The 21,655-nt window shown below is 41.6% G+C and overlaps 2 protein-coding genes across 2 annotated transcripts; one reads left to right on the top strand and one right to left on the bottom strand.

Moving 5' to 3' along the window:
- Positions 1-1,380: 1,380 nt before the first annotated feature.
- On the bottom strand, positions 1,381-6,500 carry LOC138964890 (small ribosomal subunit protein mS25-like). Its single transcript, XM_070336961.1, has 5 exons — positions 6,357-6,500; positions 4,484-4,665; positions 3,521-3,627; positions 2,468-2,555; positions 1,381-2,020 (listed from the first exon to the last, which is right to left on the bottom strand). The coding sequence occupies exons 2-5, from the start codon at positions 4,618-4,620 to the stop codon at positions 1,831-1,833; spliced, it is 522 nt and encodes a 173-aa protein (XP_070193062.1). The 5' UTR covers positions 4,621-4,665; positions 6,357-6,500; the 3' UTR covers positions 1,381-1,830.
- Positions 6,501-6,682: 182 nt separating this feature from the next.
- Positions 6,683-21,634, top strand: LOC138964885 (dentin sialophosphoprotein-like). Its single transcript, XM_070336953.1, has 5 exons — positions 6,683-6,832; positions 7,934-9,759; positions 14,918-15,115; positions 16,011-16,268; positions 16,491-21,634. Exons 1-5 carry the CDS (start codon positions 6,721-6,723, stop codon positions 16,782-16,784), a joined length of 2,688 nt encoding a protein of 895 aa, XP_070193054.1. The 5' UTR covers positions 6,683-6,720; the 3' UTR covers positions 16,785-21,634.
- The last annotated feature ends 21 nt before the right edge of the window (positions 21,635-21,655 follow it).

Raw genomic sequence — 21,655 nt, 5'->3', positions numbered from 1 at the left:
TTCATTGCTTTGTCATTTCATTCAAACTTTATATGCCATTAAAGGCCCTTTACTGTAAGGCTATCTGGCACACTTTTTGGATCAAAGATTTCTGTTGTAGGTATCATTTGACCACCACCGAAGTCAGGGTACCCCCCAAATCGACCTGACAAAAACGTAATGTACCAATTAAAAAATCGACAACAATTCAGAATAGGCGGTCACGTGATACTTAAAACAGAAATCTTTGATCTGAAAAGTGTGCCAGTAAAGGGCCTTTAATGGCATATAAAGTTTGAATAAAATGACACGGGAATGAATGTTTTAGTTGGGGTACAAAAATGGGTACAATCATTTTTTTGCTCAGTTTATGATGCTAAAGTTTGAGTGCTTCACCAACACACCTGCTTATACTGCACTAAACCATAGATAGTAAACTGTAAGTGTGTGTGGTGCTGTTACCTGCTTGCTTCACAAATAACATTATCTCTATTACATGTATGCTGTACTGCTGGTTGAAAATTGTGCGTTTCAATTTCAATAGAATTTTAGGTGTTCATGTCTGAATAACTTCTTTTTTTCAACCGCTTTTGGTGAAAAAAAAGGAATGGGCGTGCGTTCTTTTTCAGTGAATGTACAATGTAATTCTGGGTAATTGAATTAATTGCTCGAAAGGAAGAAAAAAAGTGTTTCACCAGGAAGGAAAGATTCTTCACTGCTTTACCAGTAACAATGCTCATTACAGAAATAGAGCTTGATAAAATTGAGGGATTTAACCAAGCTTAGCTAGCTGAAATGAAAGTGTACTTGGAAATGTTGCAGGTAGCCTATTTTAACATGTACAAGCAGCATATAATGCTCTGTAATCTTTGATGAAGCTCTAGTCTGAAGTATTCTGAAGTCGCAATGATTGTAATGATACTTTAGCGCCACTCTGTAAAAATTGGCATTATTCTTGAAATCTGTCCAGATAAATAAACAATTTTCAGAAATAACTCCGTCAGGTTTGTATAGGTTGTGGAAGAATGAATACCCTTGCTAAAACCTCTGACAAATGTTGGAGGGGTGTTTCGGAACTCCCTCGACACGCCCCTCGCCAGTGATTGGTCCCTCCAATGTTTGTCGGAGGTTTTCGCAAGGGTATTCACTCTTCCAAAACCTAAACAAACCCCACTGAATTATTTTTGTAATTCATCTCTCGAGGACAAATGTGATGATGACGAGCATTTGACAATACATGTATAAAACTAGTGGCAGAATACACAGCTTTACAGAATGCATAGAAACCAAGAATAGTTCACCCATTTGCTTTGTATCTGAAGCCACACACACACGCACTTTCACGCTCTCTTTCTTTTTCTTTCTAATCTGAACACGCATTGAACAATCAAATGTAAAGTATTTCACAACAGAAATGTGTGGTACAGTAAGGAGAACATAGACACTGAGACAAAATTACAGACACTAACAAAGTCAATCAAGATACATTGATGGTTATGATTTGCAATTACTATAACATGTGAGTTCAATAAATAACAATTCACAAATGACTGTTCATGTTTATTGTTTTTGTATACAACTCAATAACATTTATGTCATTTTCTTTCTCTCTGCACACACACACACACACACATTTTCTCTTTCTCTCTCTCTCTCTGTCTTCCTTTCTCCCTTATAAAATAAAGTTCAGTTCAGTTCTTCCACATATGCACACAATCTCTTTCACGCGTAACACTCTCCTACACATACAAGCACGTCTCTCTTATTCACTTCAGCTCTCTCACATTACTTTAACACTACACTCGCATGGTCGGATGTCACTTCCAGCTAATACACACAAATTCCACAGTGCTACGATTCCTCCTCTACATCTTTGCCATACAGATAATGCTTTCCTCGCAGCTCTTTAGGGGGCACCACCCACAACGTGCAGGGAACCTGGCCTGGAATTTCACACATACATTCCCGCAAACATCCATGACCGAAGTTTGCTGGGTTTGACTTCTTCTCACGAGCTAATGTCTCCTCCAGTAACTGGGATCTGCAATGAAGATTGTGCATGATTGTATTGATAAGAGAAGTAGCTTACTGGGATCTGCACTGAAGATTTTGCTAGATTGTAGTGATAAGAGAAGTAGCTTACTGGGCGCTGCGCTGAAGATTTTGCAAGATTGTAGTGATAAGAGAAGTAGCTTTGTGCATGCTAAGAAGAGAATGAGTTGCATCCAAGATTCACTCCTCATATATATATATGTGAACACAATTTCATCAACGGCAATGTAAACATCCACTCACACACAAACACGTACACACATGCATGCACTCTGAAACACATACAATTTTTGCTTTCAAACCCAATAATATTCTCAGATCATGAACAAATAACTTTACGGAAAAGCCACGGAAACATAAGAACCACAACTCTCAAATGAAATTAAAACAAATGTCTTTCTTAAGGCAAGATTTCAATGCATAAATGTATACTTACTCTGATTTACAGAAGACGTCCTTGACATGCTGGAGTATGTCGTCTTTGGGCTGACTGTCAAGCTGTGACAACAAGGTCTTTCCATTCTCTGAAAGCATACAACAACAAAAAATGTAGACAACTACTTAACACTTTATACAGTCGAACCTGTCTACAGCGACCACAGAAAGAACTGGCCAAAAGTAGTTGTTATAGACAAATGGTCTGGGTGGCCGAGTGGTAAACGCACTTGCCTCGGAAGCGAGAGGTTGCGAGTTCGACCCTGGGTCAGGGCGTTAGCAATTTTCTCCCCCCCTTTCCTAACCTAGGTGGTGGGTTCAAGTGCTAGTCTTTCGGATGAGACGAAAAACCGAGGTCCCTTCGTGTACACTACATTGGGGTGTGCACGTTAAAGATCCCACGATTGACAAAAGGGTCTTTCCTGGCAAAATTGTATAGGCATAGATAAAAATGTCCACCAAATACCCGTGTGACTTGGAATAATAGGCCGTGAAAGGTGAATGCTCGCCCTAATAGGCTTGAGGTTTGCTGGCCGATGTGAATGCGTGATATATTGTGTAAAAATATTCCATCTCACACGGCATAAATAAATCCCTGCGCCTTGAATCCGTGGTTGAGATATGTGCACGATATAAATTGCATAAAATAAAATAAATGGAAAGCGAAATATATGGAAGAAAAACTCATCTGGGATACTTCCGAGCAGTCCTTGTGGGCAGATGGTCGCTTTCGATGAGGTGGACGCAAAGGCAGGTAATGGACTGTACATGACCCAAATCATCTGTACCATGCCATTCTCATTCTCAAACTATGTCACTGTGTATTGTTTGCTTATGAATGTTACAACTTGCAGTCAGCAGGTAGATGCTATATTGTGCAGGCTAATTTCAAGTGCGTTTTAAAACCGGTTAACTCATTGGCCTAACAGAGCAACTGGTGTCTGTGAGACATACTACAGCCAGCATACTTGTAATAAAATACCAGTATGGACAACTGATAAGTTAGCATGGCCCACGAAGCAAGGTGAAGGTTAAGAAGAATCATTCTACTCACCAAAGTATACTTTCAAATGAGGTGAAGGTGTCATGTTCTTGAAGACAAGGAACTGCACGCCAGGGTTCTTATACTGAAGCTGGGGCAGGTGCCAGAATGCGAAGTGACTGTCAAGAAAAAAAAGAACATGGTAAAAGTCACAATCAACATTGTTTTCTGTGAAACTTCTTTGCCTCTCTGTCAAATCATTTGTTTATTCCATACAAAATTCATATGCTTTTCTTATCTGATGCTGTTTTAGTGCTTCCTAGAATCAGTACATGCCATGCTGGAAATACATTTTCTTAGCATTTTTGTACTTAAAAAATACTCATGTGATTTATCAATTTAAAGCATTTCCCACAGGTCATGATCCTTGAACAGAAAGACCATATTTGGCCCACAGGAAAGTAGGAACAAGTTGGAAGGGGTGGTTCAGCAATCAATAAGCCTCCTTTGTAAGACTGAAAAATATGAAAGGCAAGGGTGGAGATAGTAGGGTTACAAGGGTTACAGACATAAATGCTGACATGTTTACTCCAGCAAACACAGAGCATATCATTATATGTCAGCTTTTGTTTGTTTGTTTGTTTGCTTAACGCCCAGCCGACCACAAAGGGCCATATCAGGGCGGTGCTGCTTTGACATATAACGTGCGCCACACACAAGACAGAAGTCGCAGCACAGGCTTCATGTCTCACCCAGTCACATTATTCTGACACCGGACCAACCAGTCCTAGCACTAACCCCATAATTAATGCCAGACGCCAGGCGGGGCAGCCACTAGATTGCCAATTTTAAAGTCTTGGGTATGACCCGGCCGGGGTTCGAACCCACGACCTCCCGATCACGGGGCGGACGCCTTACCACTAGGCCAACCGTGCCGGTATTATATGTCAGCACACTTTATATTACAATTGCCAGAAGAAGAAGAAAAACACTATAACTCATCAGAAAACAACATTTTCTAATCTGATAACTTACTATGCTCCTTTGCTGGGTCTCTGTCCAGTGTTGTAGTTAAGTGCGAAAATGCTGACATTGTCCTTCAGAACCAGTCTACCGGCTTCAAGAAAACGCAGTGTGTAGCGCACCGGTGCTCTCCCTTTCATAAACGGCATGTTGGAGTAGTTGTGGTGTCGCTTTACATGCACCCTGTGTTATTGCTGTTCATGGAAACAAAGAGAACAAATCATAATTCAGAAAACAGAAGTCTAAACTGCTAAAAAAGAAAAAAAAATTGGAAGGAACAAAATCCAAAACCCTTGTTGCATGCACTTATGTAGACTAAATTGTAAATTTTATATGTTGCAAATGGTTGTATAGTTCAAGAGAGTCACCATTAACTGTAACCTAGCTGCTGGTATACAATTTTCGATGCAAAGAAACCACCTTACTTTTCAAAAACACACACACACGCACTTACACAACAAACTGAACCACGGCTTTCGATCTGGCTACTCCACCGAAACCCAACTACTAACCACCACCAGCGACCTACTACAATCTTTTGATCAAGGCAAACAAATTTACATGGCCATACTAGACTTTTTCAAAGCATTCGACACCGTCCCCCATGACCGGCGCCTCCTCAAGTTGGCCAACTATGGCATCACAGGCCCCCTCCACGCATGGCTTCACTGCTTCCTCAAGGAACGCAGCATGCAAGTCGTCGTTGAAGGCAGTCTACGTCCCAGCCCACTACCGTCGACTCAGGCGTCCCACAAGGCACCGTGTTGGGCCCACTCCTCTTTCTCAGCCACATCAACGACCTCCCGCAGGCAGTTAGATCCCAGGTTAGGCTGTTCGCCGACGACTGTCTCGTTTACGACCACCACACCCTACAAGAGAACCTGAAGTGTCTAGAAGGCTGGGCAGAGAAATGGGGAATGCGCTTCAACGCCACCAAGTGCTATGTCATGAGCATCTCCCACAAACCACCCTCCACCTTCATGTACTCCCTCAACAACACCATCCTCAAAACTGTCCCTTCCAACCCATACCTAGGCATCCTATTTTCTGACAACCTCAAGTGGAGAAACCACATCAGCAGCATCACCAAGAAAGCAAACTGTACTCTTGGTTTCCTACGCAGAAACCTCCGCCACTGCCCGGCAACCTGCAGACGAAATGCCTACCTGGCCCTCGTCCGACCCCTCCTTGAGTACGGAGCCGTAGTCCGGGACCCGTACAAAGCGCAGGACATCGATAGGATGGAACGCATACTGTACAGCGCACTGCAGCACGTTTCATCGCCAACGACTACCGATCAAGACGTCCTGGCTTTGTTACAGGCCTTCTGACACGCCACAACCTCCCGACTCTCCAGGAACGACGAGTACACCTCCGCCTGACTTTTTACTACAAGGTGGTTGAGGGGCTGGTGCCGGCAATGCCTCCAGACAAATTCCTGACCCCTCAACGTGCTGGCCGCATGATTCGACCCAGACGACAAACAGCAGACTACGTTGGTAGCAACCCCATAGACAATTACATAAAAAAACAGGTGTTTCGCTGTACCACGCTGCAACACCGAACAATACAGACAGTCGTTTTTCCCACGATCCACAATAGAGTGGAATCACCTGGACAACATAGTTGTCCACTCAGACTCTACTGATGCATTCAAGTCGGCGCTGACCACCAGCCGCCGCTAAACGACGTCGCTGCGCACACCCATCCGTCGCGCCAAAGCCAGCAATCTGGATGCTAGCGACGTACCCTACAGATAGCCTACAGATACAGAGAACTGAGTCAAGCTGCTGAATCCTCAGATCTACGGGTCAACCGTGCAACAATAAGAATCCACTCTGCTTTAAACGGACTACCTGCGGTGAAGGAACAGTAGTGACTTTACCTGTTTTTCTGTAGCTATCATACAGCGATTTCTTATGTGGATGTATGCTCGCACGGGGAAATGTTGATGTCTTGAAATGTCAAGGAGAAAGTTTGAAGCAGACAAGCCAAGCATGAGCAGGATGTGTTCCAATGAACAGTTGTCGTGAAAACTATCTTTTACACACACAAAAACGAGAATGAAAAGAACATCAGAGTTAAAACATTTGAAATATGGAAATATAAAGAGGAACTGAACAATCAAATTAAATTTGACTGCATTTGTTGTTTAAGATGTCGTAATTGGTTTATTGTTGGTCTTGGCTTGCCCACTTCCTTTCGTTAGGGTAACCGTGACTAGCAGACGACGCACATGGGAATTCAAAATGGCTCCGTCTGACAGTACGAAAGTTGCCCTTGGAGTTTTGGCGCTGGCCGGTGTTGGTCTGGCGTTATATCTTCTTAGTAAGCAGCTTCGAAAGAAAAAGAAGATAAATGGTAAGAAACGTGAACTCATTTTCTGTCCAGATTGTTGCTGATTTTAAAGTAATTAGATATGAATTGATTATGCCTAATATATGGAGCAAAACCCCCACAGAAAATCGAAAAAGAAAGTAAGGCAAAATGTGACTATGTTGTTTTGAATAATATTTGCCGTTTATTAGCGAAAAACGTAATTTTCTTGTCAAATTGAGGAAATATAACCCGGGCAGTGAAGAAAACTGGCGAAAATCCCCGTGACATTTTATACAGACATTGCGTCAGGTTCAAACACATTGATAGCAGTTGTGCAGTGTCTAGCTCACGTACAAGGAAACGATCTAGCAAGCAGACACACAATCAAAGGTTGTGTGAAGGACACGGAACTAAATAGGACATGGAACAAAATATAAAGTGCGTTGCTTAGTGTATGCTGTCAAACTAACAACTGTGCATTAATTATTGACTGTGTATTGTGAAGTGCAAATAAACCGCATGGATGGACTATGTATTAGTAATAGCTTATCACAGTTTAACAGGTATTCACTGAATTCAGCAATATAAAAATGACTGAAAATATTTGACTGATACAATTAGAAGTGCAACTATTCCGTTGTTACCCACTTTACAGTTACCCAAATCATTGATCTGATGTTCCACAAATATGTTATCTCCTGATCATCCACTTTATTCTATCTCACCTTGTCCGGGCCCCATCTAAATAGACTTATTATCGAAAGATGATAATTTGAAAAAACGAAACAAACAGAAAAGAGCACCCCTTGAGATCCAAACACACACACGCACACACACACACACACACACACACACACACACACACACACACACACACACACACACACACACACACACACGCACACACATAAATAAGTAATTATAAATAATTAATTAGTGAAAGGATGAGAGTAATGAAAGGACATATTATACTATTTTAATGGGACATGTATGGGAATCAGCTTTGTCTGTTTACAACCTAGTTGTTACTTGTATTTGAAGGTTCTACAAGCTGTTTTTAGATTTTTAATTTTGATTTATTCAGTCTGATTGATGTTTAGTAGCAGATATAAAGAGTCATTCATTTTGGATTTTCTTCTTCAGATGATACTTCTTCCACTGCTGGTGACCTAAAATCCTCAGTCCCGCAAGATGTATCACCACTGTCTACAGAAAGGCAAGTTCCACCTGACAGAGGCAAGGACAGTGACACAGAGTCAACACCGCCCACTACTTCCAGCACAGATAAGTTGGAGGACACAGTACCCAAATCACTGTGGGAAACACACTCTGTTTTTCAGCGTAAGACTCAGGAGAGTGAACTGCTGTCGTCAAATGCTCCTGAAGATGACGGAAAAACGGCAAAAGCGAACATGTCTGGATCAGTCAATCGGTCTGAGTCAGTCACGTCGACGGAAAGCACACCCATATCGGCTTCCATGGCTAGCTGGGAGGACGTACAACCCATGTCAGCAAGTTTCGTGGAAGTGAAGTCAGCATCCAATGGCTTGGCCGAGTCTCAGAGTGCAGGTGGAGACATGGTGACGTCACTGATGAGACCCGAGTCCCTAGGAAGCTTCACTCCACTGAGTTTTGACAAGGAGTTCACCGACCAAGCTAGCCAGCAAGACTTCAGAGAAGAGGAATCTGTCTCAGGCAATGGTGGGTTGGTTGCAGAGTCTAAACAGCAACCGCAGATCAGTGGTGAAGATACAGTACCAAGCGCAACATGCCGCGACAGTCCGAAAGAAAGCTTAACGGACGACATACAGTCTCTACAGTCGGATGCAAGCAACGGAGAGGTGCAATCCTTCGAGCACATCAACAGCAGTGACGAGGCGACATCTCTAGCAGGGTCCAATGGGGTAGATGCTGGCGACAACGGACCTGACATCTTTTTTCAGCATCCAGGCTCGCAGCAGTTGATGGACAGTACGCAGTCTTTTGAACAAGTGGGTGTTGAAAGTTCGAGTCTGAAAGTAGGTGGAGATGGGGAGAGCCTTCCATCTTTCGAACAGATCAGCGAACCAGACGGAGCTATGTCTGCAAGCATGTTCCAGTCCACCATGGCAGAAATCCCAGAATATTCACAGGAGAGCGCATCTGAAAGCAAAGATTCATCACAATCCGAAGACAACCCCAAGGACACACCCAGAGTGGAAGTGAGAGCGGCAGAGGAAGCAGACGTGGAGAAGGAACAGCCTTCAAAGAGGTGGTCAACGCTGTCAGAGGGAGACAGCAGCGAAATGGCCGGCTCTTTCGAGATGATCAAGAAGGGTCTTGGAGGTAACAACGAACAGTTCTACAGTTCAGAAAGTCTGCAGTCGTTCGCAACGGCGACTAGCGGGGCGAGCGGCATGCAGGATTTCTACAGCCCCATTAGCTCACCAACCCCCGGCGGCTCCAGCGCTGACAACTTGTCCTTCAAGTCGCTCGACGATTCTGCCGACCTTGAAACCAGCGAGGAAATGACCTTCTACGACCTTGAATCCAGCGGGAGAACGTCAACTCCCCCGTCTTCTCCTCAAGATCGCACCCCTACCAATACTCCAATCTCTCCGGAACTGAGCGGCGGAGATGCCGAATCGGCCAAAGCGCCCAATTCTGAAACGCTTTCCAGCCGAATGTCAGAGAGCCTGATCATCGATGATGACACACTCGGTCAGAATCAAGGTGCGGGGGATCCATCAACCACAAAATCATCAGCTTCGTCAGGGTTGTCGAAACCTGCAACGAGGCCAGAGAATCGGATGCTGAACATCGACAAGGACAAGATGGCGGAGGCGATCATGCAGGCGCAGACCCATCCCGATCGGCTGGAGATCAGCCACCTGCAGATCCTGGTGGAGTTGCTGAAGCAAGATGATTGGACGCTGCTCAACACCGCTGTGGAGTGCATCATCAGGGCCAGCGCCTTCACCATCAACGTTGTGAGTAGATCTAACGTGCAACTTTACTTCTTATGGTGCATAGTATGAAAGTAATGAAGTAGATCTTAGTTGCAGTTATTCCAGATGATAACGTGTTATAATTAATTTTTGCATGGTTCCATAGTCTGAATAGAATTTCAACTGAACAAAAGCACCAATATATATACATGGAAAGTGGGTCTGGTGTGGTTACATCAACAGAGACAGTGTGGTCTGCCTTGCTTGAAATGTCGCACTCACATACATGTACGCACACACATAGACGTATACGCACAAACTCTCTCCCTTGCAGTAAGTTACACCCCCTAACCTCCCTTCCCCACACACTCGCACACACAAGGGCATTAACACATACAATACTGCAAATAATATAGTATGCATGCTCACACACTTCAAGAGTAAAGTTTCAACCTGATGACATCAATGATAGAGGAAATTCATGCTTGTGCATGGAACATGTGCATGCCTTATGCTCTGCAAAAGAACCATACATAGTCTGCCCTTTTCGTTTTCTGTTCTCTTGTGTCTGTTGTGTGTCATATTGCACAATTGCCAAAAGACACATCTATCTAAAAGGAGTCTAGTTGTGTCTGTGGGTATTAGTATTACCTTTCTCTGTGTCTCACAGTCTGTTTCTCTCTGTGAGCTTCTGCTTCTCTGTCTGTCTCTCTGTGCCCCCCCGCCCCCCCCCCCCCCTCCCCCTCGCTCTCTCTTACTCTCAGCCCCTGCTTTTTCTCCCACCCACCCCCACCCCTCTTCCCCTTTCTTCCTATTTCACCCTCTTTTGGGAAATGAATTGTTATGGTAAGAACTATGATAGAGCTATGCTCATCACCTTTATTGCTTTAATTCTTTTTGAAGTAAAACTCACTCATGGTCATTATCTCTTTTTCTCCGTCACCCATCTCTCTGTGGAGATGTAGCCTACCCCCCCCCCCCCCCCCCCACACACACACACACGAAAAGTACAGAAAAGAGCAGAATAAAGTGTATTTTTCTTATTTTTTGCACCCTATTCCATGTTGTTGTTTGTTTAACTCACCCTCTGCTCTCTTCCATTTCTGTTTTCCTACCGTCCACCAACATGAAACATACATACATGTAGTGATGTACCAAATCAGACAAAGATAAATCTGAATGTCATGAGAAAGGTTTAATAAGATGGCTGTCGGTGGGTAATGAAGACATCTTTCAGTGCTTGCGCTTATCTCCCAAATGGATGGCTTGGAATTGGCCGAGGTCATTGCTTATCACTCATTTTAGCTACTCGCGTATTGCTGTTACTTGTATGTGTGGAATTCTGCTTTTACGTGTAGCTGTTTCGAAGTATGTGAGTCACGTGTGCTGTGTTTTAAATATTATGCCGACAAATGCTGGACTAGTTGTGTCCGTGGTGTGTGCCTGCATGCGTGTGTTTTGTGTGTGTATTTGTTTGTGTGTGTGTTTGTGTGTGTGTGTGTCCATCTGTCTGTCTGTGTGAGTATGCGTGTGTGAGTGTGTGTGTGCGTGTGTGTGTGTGTGCACGTGTGTCTGTGCGTGTGTCCGTGCATGCCTGCATGCTAGTAATCTGTATCCATGTGTGCACTTGTAAGTCAAGTTTTTGCTGGTTTTTTTTAGTTCCTGATATTACTTTGCTCAGGGGCCATTGGATTTTAATGCAGCCTGCAACATCTCAAAACATGTATGACTTGAACATAGTAAAATCTGCCAAGACAACATCATAGCAGAGAATGATATAGTTTAGAGCTGACTTCTTGTCATCATGGGATGCAGCGCTGTCATTACTTTATCCAGTTTTATGATCCAAGTTGGTGATTATAACTTTAATGCACTTTACGTTAACATATTAAAGTTTAAGAAGCATCCTCCATCCATTCTGCCATACCTTACTTACGGTAGGAGAAGATCTGCATTATTTGTGTATTAAAGTCAGTTGTGCCATCGACTGATCCACTAAGTTTTGAAAATAGCTATTGTAACATCAGAACCTATAGTGACTACATTCAAAGTAATCTCATGAATGGTTTTATGTGTTTGACTTTGAGTAAAGTGATAATGACATAACTACAGTAACCTCTAACACAAGACCCACCAATTCAGGACCTGGCTTTTCACATTACTTTGTTTTTTTCAGAGTTTGTTGTTTTTCTTTATAATATTTTAGGCCTGTGACTTAGTTTAACGCTATTTCAGTAAGACCTAATTATTCAGATTTTAGAGGTCTAATACAAAAGGACTACTCAAAGGAACTTATACTCAAATGCAGATTTTACTGTTTTGATTAATTTTCAAAAAGCATCCTGAGTTTTACTTGATGCTGCACAAGTGTGACACCCTTCTTAGAAATGTGAAATAAGAAAAGAAAAAAAGGAAACTCAACATAACACCAAAACAAATTCAGCTTATTCCCTATAGCTCATCCCCTGTCTCCCCCCCCCCCCTCCCCCTGCCCCACGCCTCCTTCACACACACACACACACACACACACACACACACACACACACACACACACACACACCAAACACACACATACACACACCTGCAGCTCTTTAAGCAGTGTTTTAGATGCTGACAGGAAGAAACGGCTGAAGAGCCGCTGATAGGGATAGTGAGTATCTGTCCCTTGATATCACAGAAAAAAATATTTGCCTGCATCCGAGATCTCGTTGGCTGCTATACCACTTTCTGTAATAAAAGTCTGTGAAGCCAGAGCTTAAAATTCTTTCTCAAAGTTTCCAGAGAATGCTAGCACTCATGTTTCTGTGAATAGAGAAGCAATTTGTTGGATGTGTTAATGTGTAGCATCAAATTGAACATCGTGAGCCTTGATTTTTATTCACTGGATTTAGAAAATTTAAAACGTGGCGAGGGGAAACAATTCTGTAAAACTAAAATTTCTTTTTAATGTGCTCAGTAACTATAGTAACGACTAACGGAGCCACATTCTGAAAGGAACATTTTATTTTCACAGCTAAGAATTGTGAAATGCATACAACCATATAGACTTTACCACTTGCACTGAAGCTTGAGGAATGAAACAAAAAATCTCTAAAGAAAAGAGATTTATTGACCCATCACAATTGTTATGCAAACCAACAACAATTACGGGAGATGTGCCTTTGTGATAGTCATGTTCGGAGAAAGCAAGAGTAAATTTGGCTGTGAATAGTGATAATACAGTTGTGAATAGTGATAATACAGTTGTGAATAGTGATAATACAGTTGTGAATAGTGATAATACAGTTGTGAATAGTGATAATACAGTTGTGAATAGTGATAATACAGTTTTGAATAGTGATAATACAGTTGTGAAAGCTGCAAGTTTATGATTTTGGACTGAGAGTGATAGTGAACCTGAACCACATGGCAGTCTCCACATGTGTGTTTTATGTGGCTATACTTGGACACTTTTGTATTCAGAATTTGTGGACATTTTCAGAGTGACGATTTGGTAAGTTTGTGTTGAATTTTAAATTCTGTGAACATTCTATAATTCTGTTTGGTTCTCTGCTCTTTCTTTTTTCTCTATGGCGTATTTGACTTTTGTGATGTTGCACAATTTTATTGTATTTTTTTTAAAGTCAAACTGCTGTACAATGTAATTTGTAAGTTGTAAGTTAAGTGGTTCATATTTACAAAAACCAGATCCCCCCCCTTCACACACATAAAACTTCAACACAGACACACACAAAGACAGACCCACACATACACCCGCACCCCACCCCCCCCCCCCCCACACACACACAGGCACACAGTCACACACATGCTGTAGAAAAGATAAGAGACATGTATAAACATCAAAACGTTGAGCGATACAGTGGAATTCAAGTCCACCCATGTTGTCTCTGTGATGATTACCCTTCTCGTCCCTATCAGTTTACTTAGCTGTGAATTCAGAAGTGCATCTGCAATAGGCAGTTACAGATAAGAAGCATTTTTGTGTGAGTGTTCGAAGAACGAAACGTTAAAAAAAGTTAGCTTGTTGTACTCGATAAGTTGTATTTAATTCATTGTATGAGATATTGTTAATTGTTGTTATTTATTTGAATAAAATTGTTTGGAAAAAAAAGAAAAAAAAGAAGTGCATCTGCTGCTCTGATCGACGGACGCAGTGGCGTGGTGGTAAGACGTCGGCCTCCTAATCGGGAGGTCGTGAGTTCGAATCCCGGTCGCTGCCGCCTGGTGGGTTAAGAGTGGAGATTTTTCCGATCTCCCAGGTCAACTTATGTGCAGACCTGCTAGTGACTTAACCCCCTTCGTGTGTACACGCAAGCACAAGACCAAGTGCGCACGGAAAAGATCCTGTAATCCATGTCAGAGTTCGGTGGGTTAAAGAAACACGAAAATACCCAGCATGCCTACTCAACGAAAGCGGAGTGAAGCTGACTATGCTCTCAGAGTATAGTGTGGGGAACCCAAATGGGCAAACGAGCTCACACGTAACCAGACAATATTCTGGAACGCTGAAGAAGAAGAAGAAGCTGCTCTGATCTGGACAGTACAGTGGAACCCCCCTTGTAAGATCCCCTATTTAAGACTCCCTTCTTTTTAAGACCCGATTTTCTTAGATTTTTGTGATCTTAAAAGAGGGGTTCCACTGTATCAGCATGCTGGCTCTTGTAACTGATCCACAAAATGATGACAATTTCGCAGATAATGCCCACATGAAAAGTGTTTGGTGTTTCTGATAACTTGGAGATTTGTTTATAACTATAGCTTTGGAGTAAAAGTTGTTTCGTCAAATTATGCTGAAGAAGGTTTTTGGCATGGAAGACTGGTATGGTATGGTTCAACGCACACATGGTAAGAGAGAATGAGCAGCCCATAATTGGAATGTTGCTTGAGAGAGAGAGAGAGAGAGAGAGAGAGAGAGAGAGAGAGAGAGAGAGAGAGAGAGAGAGAGAGAGAGAGAGAGAGAGAGAGAGAGAGAGAGAGAGAGAGAGAGAGAAAGAAAAAGAGAGAGAGAAGAGAAGGGGTGGGGATGAAGCTCTCCAAAATCTAATAAAATGAGGTCTTAGAGGTAGATTTACAGAGTTAAGAACAGAAATTTAAATAAAAATCAATGTCTTAAAACAGGATGAGTTCTTCCATCTTAACAATTGGTAGAAGGGGCCCGGTTCCAGTGCATCCCATGTTTATGATTGTTTGTTTTGCCCAGAACATTGTGACGGTGTGTGAGGGGCCGAAGGAGCTGGCAAGGTTGCTGGAGAAGTTCGCGACCTTGCTGTTGAGTGGAGCGACCCCAGCCAGTGAAGGTCAAAGCGAGGGAGCTCCCAGCATCAAGATCCTCTTTCTGAACATTGCACGTGCCGTCAACAACTTGGCCATGGACATCAAGAGTCAGGCACAGCTAGAGGTATAGTAAAGAGAAGTTCATTTTTAGTTTTACGCCCGGGTTTTACCCCGACTTTAGATGAGATGCACGAGTGTATGCATGTTTATGTGGTATCAGCCATCTGCACTTAGCTAGAGGTACTGAGTGATTCAACTGTTGACAGACTTTTTTGTATAGTCCTGTATCTTATCTGCTGGATTTTATTCTGAACTAATTTTGAAGACAGTCATGAGACCTTTTGTTCGTGCTTAGAAGTGTTGAAACCTGCAACTGTATAAATTTCTTTGAAAAATCTCTCATATTTGAGATATCGTGTCTTGAACAACACTTTTATATTTACCAGAATGTCAAACAATTTTAAAGAAGAAAGATTGTGCATCAAACAAGTGAGCCTCTTTTGCAACCTTTGGTTTTGTTTCTGTATGTATTTGTCAAAATGTTAAAAGGGCGTAATATTCATGATGAGTGCTGTATTTGACAACACTTGCATTTATTATTACAGACAGTATTGAGGTTTCTCGTCTCACATGCTCCTAACGGCTTTGCTGTGAGGACGTAAAACTTCAAATTTCTCTTACAGGCACTATCCCTGTTCTTTCTTTCTTTATTTGGTGTTTAACGTCGTTTTCAACCACGAAGGTTATATCGCGACGGGACTATCCCTGTGCATTCAACAAAAATTAGTCACATTGATACAAAAAAGCAAAAAAATTAGGATGAAAGTCGCTTGTTCATTTCAACGATTGTTATTCTCTCAGGTGCCAGGAGAATGGTTCAGAATAACTCTCACTTGCTCTATTGCGCATGTCGTATGCATTAAGAGCGCTTACTTCCCTTTCTTTATCAGATACAAAAAAGCATTTTCCACTAGAATACACAGACTTTTAACCCAGCAGTATGATCCTCCGATCCCCAGCCCACCATCCCAATGCTGACTGACCTTCTGATGACGGAGGGGATCTCGGAGAGCGTGACCTTGGCCTCTCTGCAGCCGCTGACCAACCTTTCAGCGTCGGGGAGCAAGACCTACCAAGGTCACTACACGCGTCTCCTGCAGCAGCTGTACTGCTTTCTGGACACCAGTCAGAGCGCGTCGCTGCGGCTGCAGTGTCTGAAACTGCTGGTCAACCTGTCTCTCAACGCCGACATGGTGCCGCACATGCTGGCTGCCAAGGTACAGTTGTTGGTGTTTTTTTTGTCTCAAGTGTTAAAGATCTCTATATTTGCTGTAGAAATAAAGCGAAACTCATGCATACCCACGCATACAAATGCTCTTGCATAGAACACACACATGCTCTTGTATAGAACGCACACATGCTCTAGTACAGAGAAAGAACGCCTGCAAGTGTATTAAGTTAAAGCCCATTAAAAAGCTCCTTCCTTTCATTTTCTCCAGGCTCCAAGCTGTCTTCTGGACATCCTGGACATCAACTACGATGTGGAGCTCCTCCTTCGCACGGTCACCTTCCTGGCCAACGTGATGACCATCATGCAGGAACGCAACCTGTCCTCCTCCAGCCTACCCCCGGACGAAAAAGCCCCCTCCCCTGAGACCCTCTACTCTGCCCTGTGTGCGCTCGACCGCCGCGACACTCTACGCAACAAGGTTTACCGTCTCACGCGCCACGATTCCGAAGATGTGTGCTACCAGGCTTCTAGGCTGTACAAGTGTGTTGTTTCTGCTAACTAGAACTTAAGTTTGGACAATTGTTTGACTCTTTTGGTTGAGTGTACAGTGGAAACCCCGTTTTTAGACCTCCAAAATTCGGAGAAAATCAACTCTTAAAAAGGAGGGAGTTTTAATATGGGGGTAAATGTACTGAGGTTATGAACAGAAAGTCTGAGAAAACAAAGTCTTAAAAGGGAGGGGGTCTTAAATTGGGGGGTCTTAAAAGGGGGGTTCCACTGTATAGTTTTGTGGAGATGAAGGAGAGTGACGTTTTGCATGTTTTGGGTGCAAACAGAAAGAAAATCCATAATGTTTTTATGTGTGTGTTGATTTTTTAACTACTGAGGGAGATTTTTCTCTTTTGAGAATTAAGACATAATCTTTTAAATTTATTGGACATTATAGTTTTGTTGTTTGAAGGGAATATGTTCACAGTGGCGTGGACATTTTCATTTGCAAAAGTCAAGATCATATAGTTGAAAATCACTGTTGACAAAATTTCAAAATTTCATCTGAAGCATGCTGTTTGAACATTATTTGTATGTCAAACAAAGCTTCACCTGACCAGTTTTACTAACATTTTCAGAAGATGGCAACATATTTACTCCGTCGCGACATAACCTTCGTGGTTGAAAACGACGTTAAACACCAAATAAAGAAAGAAAGAGCATATTTACTAAATTCATGTTTTGTCCTGCATATTTGCAGTTGCAGCACAAAAGCTGATGTTATTGAATAAAATTCAAGGTTTTTGAATCCTAAAAATGAGACATTCAGAATTGCAGCATTTGGATAATAATCTGGTCTGTGATAAAAAGATGAAGACGGTGGTGTCAGAAGTCATAATTAAGCGATGCAATCAAGAACCATGGTAATATTGCATGCCTTGAAATAGTCATAATAATAATAATATAATATTAAATATTCCTGTTGCTACGCACTTTGTTGCATAACCACAACCCTTGATGCCTTTTTGTTATGCCCCATGGTCATGCGTTTCTCCTTGCAGTGTTTAATAAAAATAAAAATAAGTTGTATATACCCACATGAGCTAAATTGTCTGAGGAGTGAGAAAACACTTGGTTGTCTGTCTAAATGCAGTATTCAGTCACAAAATTGCTCTTGTTCTGTACTCTTGTTCCCAAGTGATCAGTGTCAAACAGATGTTAACAAATTAATTTTTCTTTTTGCTAATACGTGTTGCTTGTTCAATAGAAAGTTCTTCAAATATAGCGTAAACTCAACATTTGGGGGTCCTGATTTGGCCTAAATGGTCCGCTGGACCCAAAAAGCAACAGTTAACTAACTAACTAACTCAACATTTGCTTTCTTTGTCAGCAGACCAAGTACTTTTTAATGAATACATTTGATGTAACAGTACCTAGAGCTTTAGACTATTACTGTATTACAGTGGAACCCCCGTTTAAGACCTCCAAAAATCTGAGAACATGAGGTCTTAAAAAGGAGGGAGTCTTAAAATGGGTGTAAATTCACAGAGGTTATGAACAGAATGTCTGAGAAAACACGGTCTTAAAAGGGAGGCAATCTTAACAAGGGAAAGAAGAATCATGATTTGAAACGGCAAATAGTTTAATTGCATCTCCAAAGATTCCATGTAAATATAGATCTGACTGTGTACATTCTTACCAAACAGTATACATGCACCATTTGAAGATTTGCAATTCTAATTGTTTCTTGTTGATGTTGTAGATTTTATTTATAGTTGTTTGGTTTGCTGGCTGTGTACATAAGTTTGAGTGTTTTGTTGTGAAGTCTTACAAATTGTTAACTTGTTAATGTAATACATGTAATTAAATCTTTTGACTCCTTCTGAAAGGTAAAGCTACAAAGAGACAACTAAAGGGGTAAAGTAAAGTAATGTAAATAAGTAAATGAATTTATTAAAATAAATAAATGATTTAATTAATGAATAAACATACCAAATACAAACAAACATAAACAAATTAATAAGTATTAATTGCAACAATGGAAAAATCATGTATGGTGCTAAGCAATTAAATTTGCTGTAAAGTAAAAGATCTGAACATTTTCTAGATCTTTATCTGAACTTTGCATGGACAGTTTACATGGTTCACGTGTGTGCATTTGTATTCTAGTGGAATTCAGTTCTGATAAGGCCAACAGTCTGTTTACGGTATCCCGACCGACCCTATTTTTTCGCGCGACCCTAGACTTTTTTTTGGCATTTGGGGGAAAAAAAAAAAATCTTTCTTTTTTTGGCAAAATAACTTAAAATTATGGGTTTTTTTGGGGGAAAAAAAAAGTCGGTTTTTTGGCAAAATAACTTAAAAATATGGGCTTTGGAGAAAAGACAAAAAAAATCCCGACCTACCGACCCTATCTTTTTTGCCTATGTTACCGTAAACAGACTATTTTTTTTAGTTGGCCTAACCATAAACACTTCTGTGCCATGATGCTTCAAATTAAGTTACAGTTTTGATTGTTCGCATTATTCAAGTCATGCTTTTGCATCACAATAGCTTATATGAAGTTTAACAGGTTCCACATAAAATGTGTTAGTAAATTCAACAAATTTAATTTAGAAAAAGAAAGCCAAAAATTTCTGCCCCCACCTCACTACCTCTGCATCCCCACAGCCATCCCGGAACCACCCTACCCCGATAGCCTTAGGCAACCCTGCACTTGTGTTGGTCAGGATTGCACAAAGTATATGCATCATACTTCCAAGATGCTCTTTACAAAAGTCAACTGTGTAGTTTGAATGTGAGCTAAACTTGGCCAAAAAATTATTGCAACAAATTTCAGACCCAAATTAAAGCATTAATTCCTGTGTCATTTAATTAAAACTGTATATGCCAGTTAAGACCGTTCACTTAGCCTTCAGGATCACCTTTTGGATTAAATATTTCTTTTACAGAGATCACGTGACCGCCGCTCAAGTAAGGGTACCCTCAAAATCGACCAGACAAAAATGGAAGAGCCGAATGAAAAATTGACAAGAAATCACAATAGGCAAAACTTTGCAACTTTGACATACAAGAAGAAAGTCAAACCAATTATCTACCCTGAATAGATTGTTTTGTTTTGCTACCTTCCGTATTTCGAGTGCTATGCTATTCCTACTGATGCAGGTGTCGATCGCAAGAGCGGTCAAAAACGGGACTTTTTGCGTCATTTTTTAGGGGTATCATGACAAAAAAGTGTGCACTTTAGCAATGACTTGGAATTTGTTGCAATAATTTTTTGGTCAACTTTAGATAATGAAGTACATACACATGAAACAGCTTCTTTTTTAAAAAATCTGTTTAATGGGTTTTTTCAACTTTTTTGTAGGCACATAATTTACTTAGTGCTTCATCTGCAGATTTTAGTGGTCTTTTGACAACCATTATGTCAACTGCAGTGTAAATTTGTTTCCATTCCTAATGCTTTAAAAAATGTTCAGTACAGAGATGAAAAAGTTTGTAACGTTAAAGTTTAACTGTTGTAACAATTCCATCCCTGACATGGCCAAAGACTGATTTCTAGACCTTTTTTCTCATGTTACTTTTCTAAAAGCATGCCATGTGTAACTGTTTGGTCAAAAGAAATGTTTCACTGGTGTACATTTTTTGTTTGTTTTGCCGACCACGAAGGGCCATATCAGGGCGGTGCTGCTTTGACATATAACGTGCGCCACACACAAGACAGAAGTCGCAGCACAGGCTTCATGTCTCACCCAGTCACATTATTCTGACACCGGACCAACCAGTCCTAGCACTTACCCCATAATGCCAGACGCCAGGCGGAGCAGCCACTAGATTGCCAATTTTAAAGTCTGAGGTATGACCCGGCCGGGGTTCGAACCCATGACCTCCCGATCACGGGGTGGACGCCTTTCCACTAGGCCAACCGTGCCGTTGTACATGAATATTGAAATTTACAGCAGCAAATACTAAGAATATCTGTTTTTCAGTTTACCGTACTTTCCGGGTCATAAGGCGCGACTTTTTTCCTCGAGTTTGACCCCTGCGTCTTGTATAACGAAGCGCCTAATCCGTGTATGAAATACGAAAAAAATCAAAGAGACCGCCTGGGTACCAGTCAAACAACTTGTGATAATGCATGTTTCAGCTACTAGGTACTACCCTGGCCAAGTTTCCTCTCAAGACATCAAAGAGACCGCCCCATAGGTTAAACTGGTCACTGACCCCGGTGCAGGAAGTGTTTCCTCTCTCAGATCTATGACAGGGGAAACAACTCTCATAGCAAAAACTGGGTCATTGACCCCTGGGAAGAAGGTCAGTGTCTAAACAAGGCAACCCAGCTATCACAATGGACCTGCCTTTGATCTCGCCGCACACACAGAGCACACATATTTCCACTCTGTATTCTTCCTTTGATGTGCGGCTTATTTTCATTCTTCGACCGTTTGTTACCGGTATACTTTTTTAATTTTGGTGCGCCCTATCGGCCCCCTGCGCCCAATGGGTGACTGGATTACAATTTTGTTTAAAAAGAAGGGGGTGCGCCTTATGCGCTGTAGCGCCTTGTAACCCGGAAAGTACGGTACTCTTATTTCCCTGGAAGTATATTTCAAGAGAATTTTGTTTTTTAAATGAGCTGATATCAAAGAATTGGAAACAGAGTTTGCTGTATTTTGCTTTGATCTCCATTTTAAATTTGATTATTCCTTGAAATTAAATTTTTGTTTTCCTTGATAACTTTTAAAGTTTATGTTTCAAGCACTGGAACTTTTGTCCAGTCTTGTTTGCCAGTTTATGAGATTGTAAAGCTAGTCAGTAAACATAGTTGTTGCATGTACAGAATAGTTTCCTGGTGACATATCCCACCAAACGTTGTTCTGCTTTTACTCTTGTTTTTCAAGTAAATTTGCTGTCAGAGCTTTATTCTGTGTGAATTATAGCATA

The sequence above is a fragment of the Littorina saxatilis genome, linkage group LG4 (assembly GCF_037325665.1).
Source record: "Littorina saxatilis isolate snail1 linkage group LG4, US_GU_Lsax_2.0, whole genome shotgun sequence".
Taxonomy (NCBI): domain Eukaryota; kingdom Metazoa; phylum Mollusca; class Gastropoda; order Littorinimorpha; family Littorinidae; genus Littorina; species Littorina saxatilis.
Note: the sequence above shows the minus strand (reverse complement) of the source record. Positions and strands in the feature narration are given on the sequence as shown.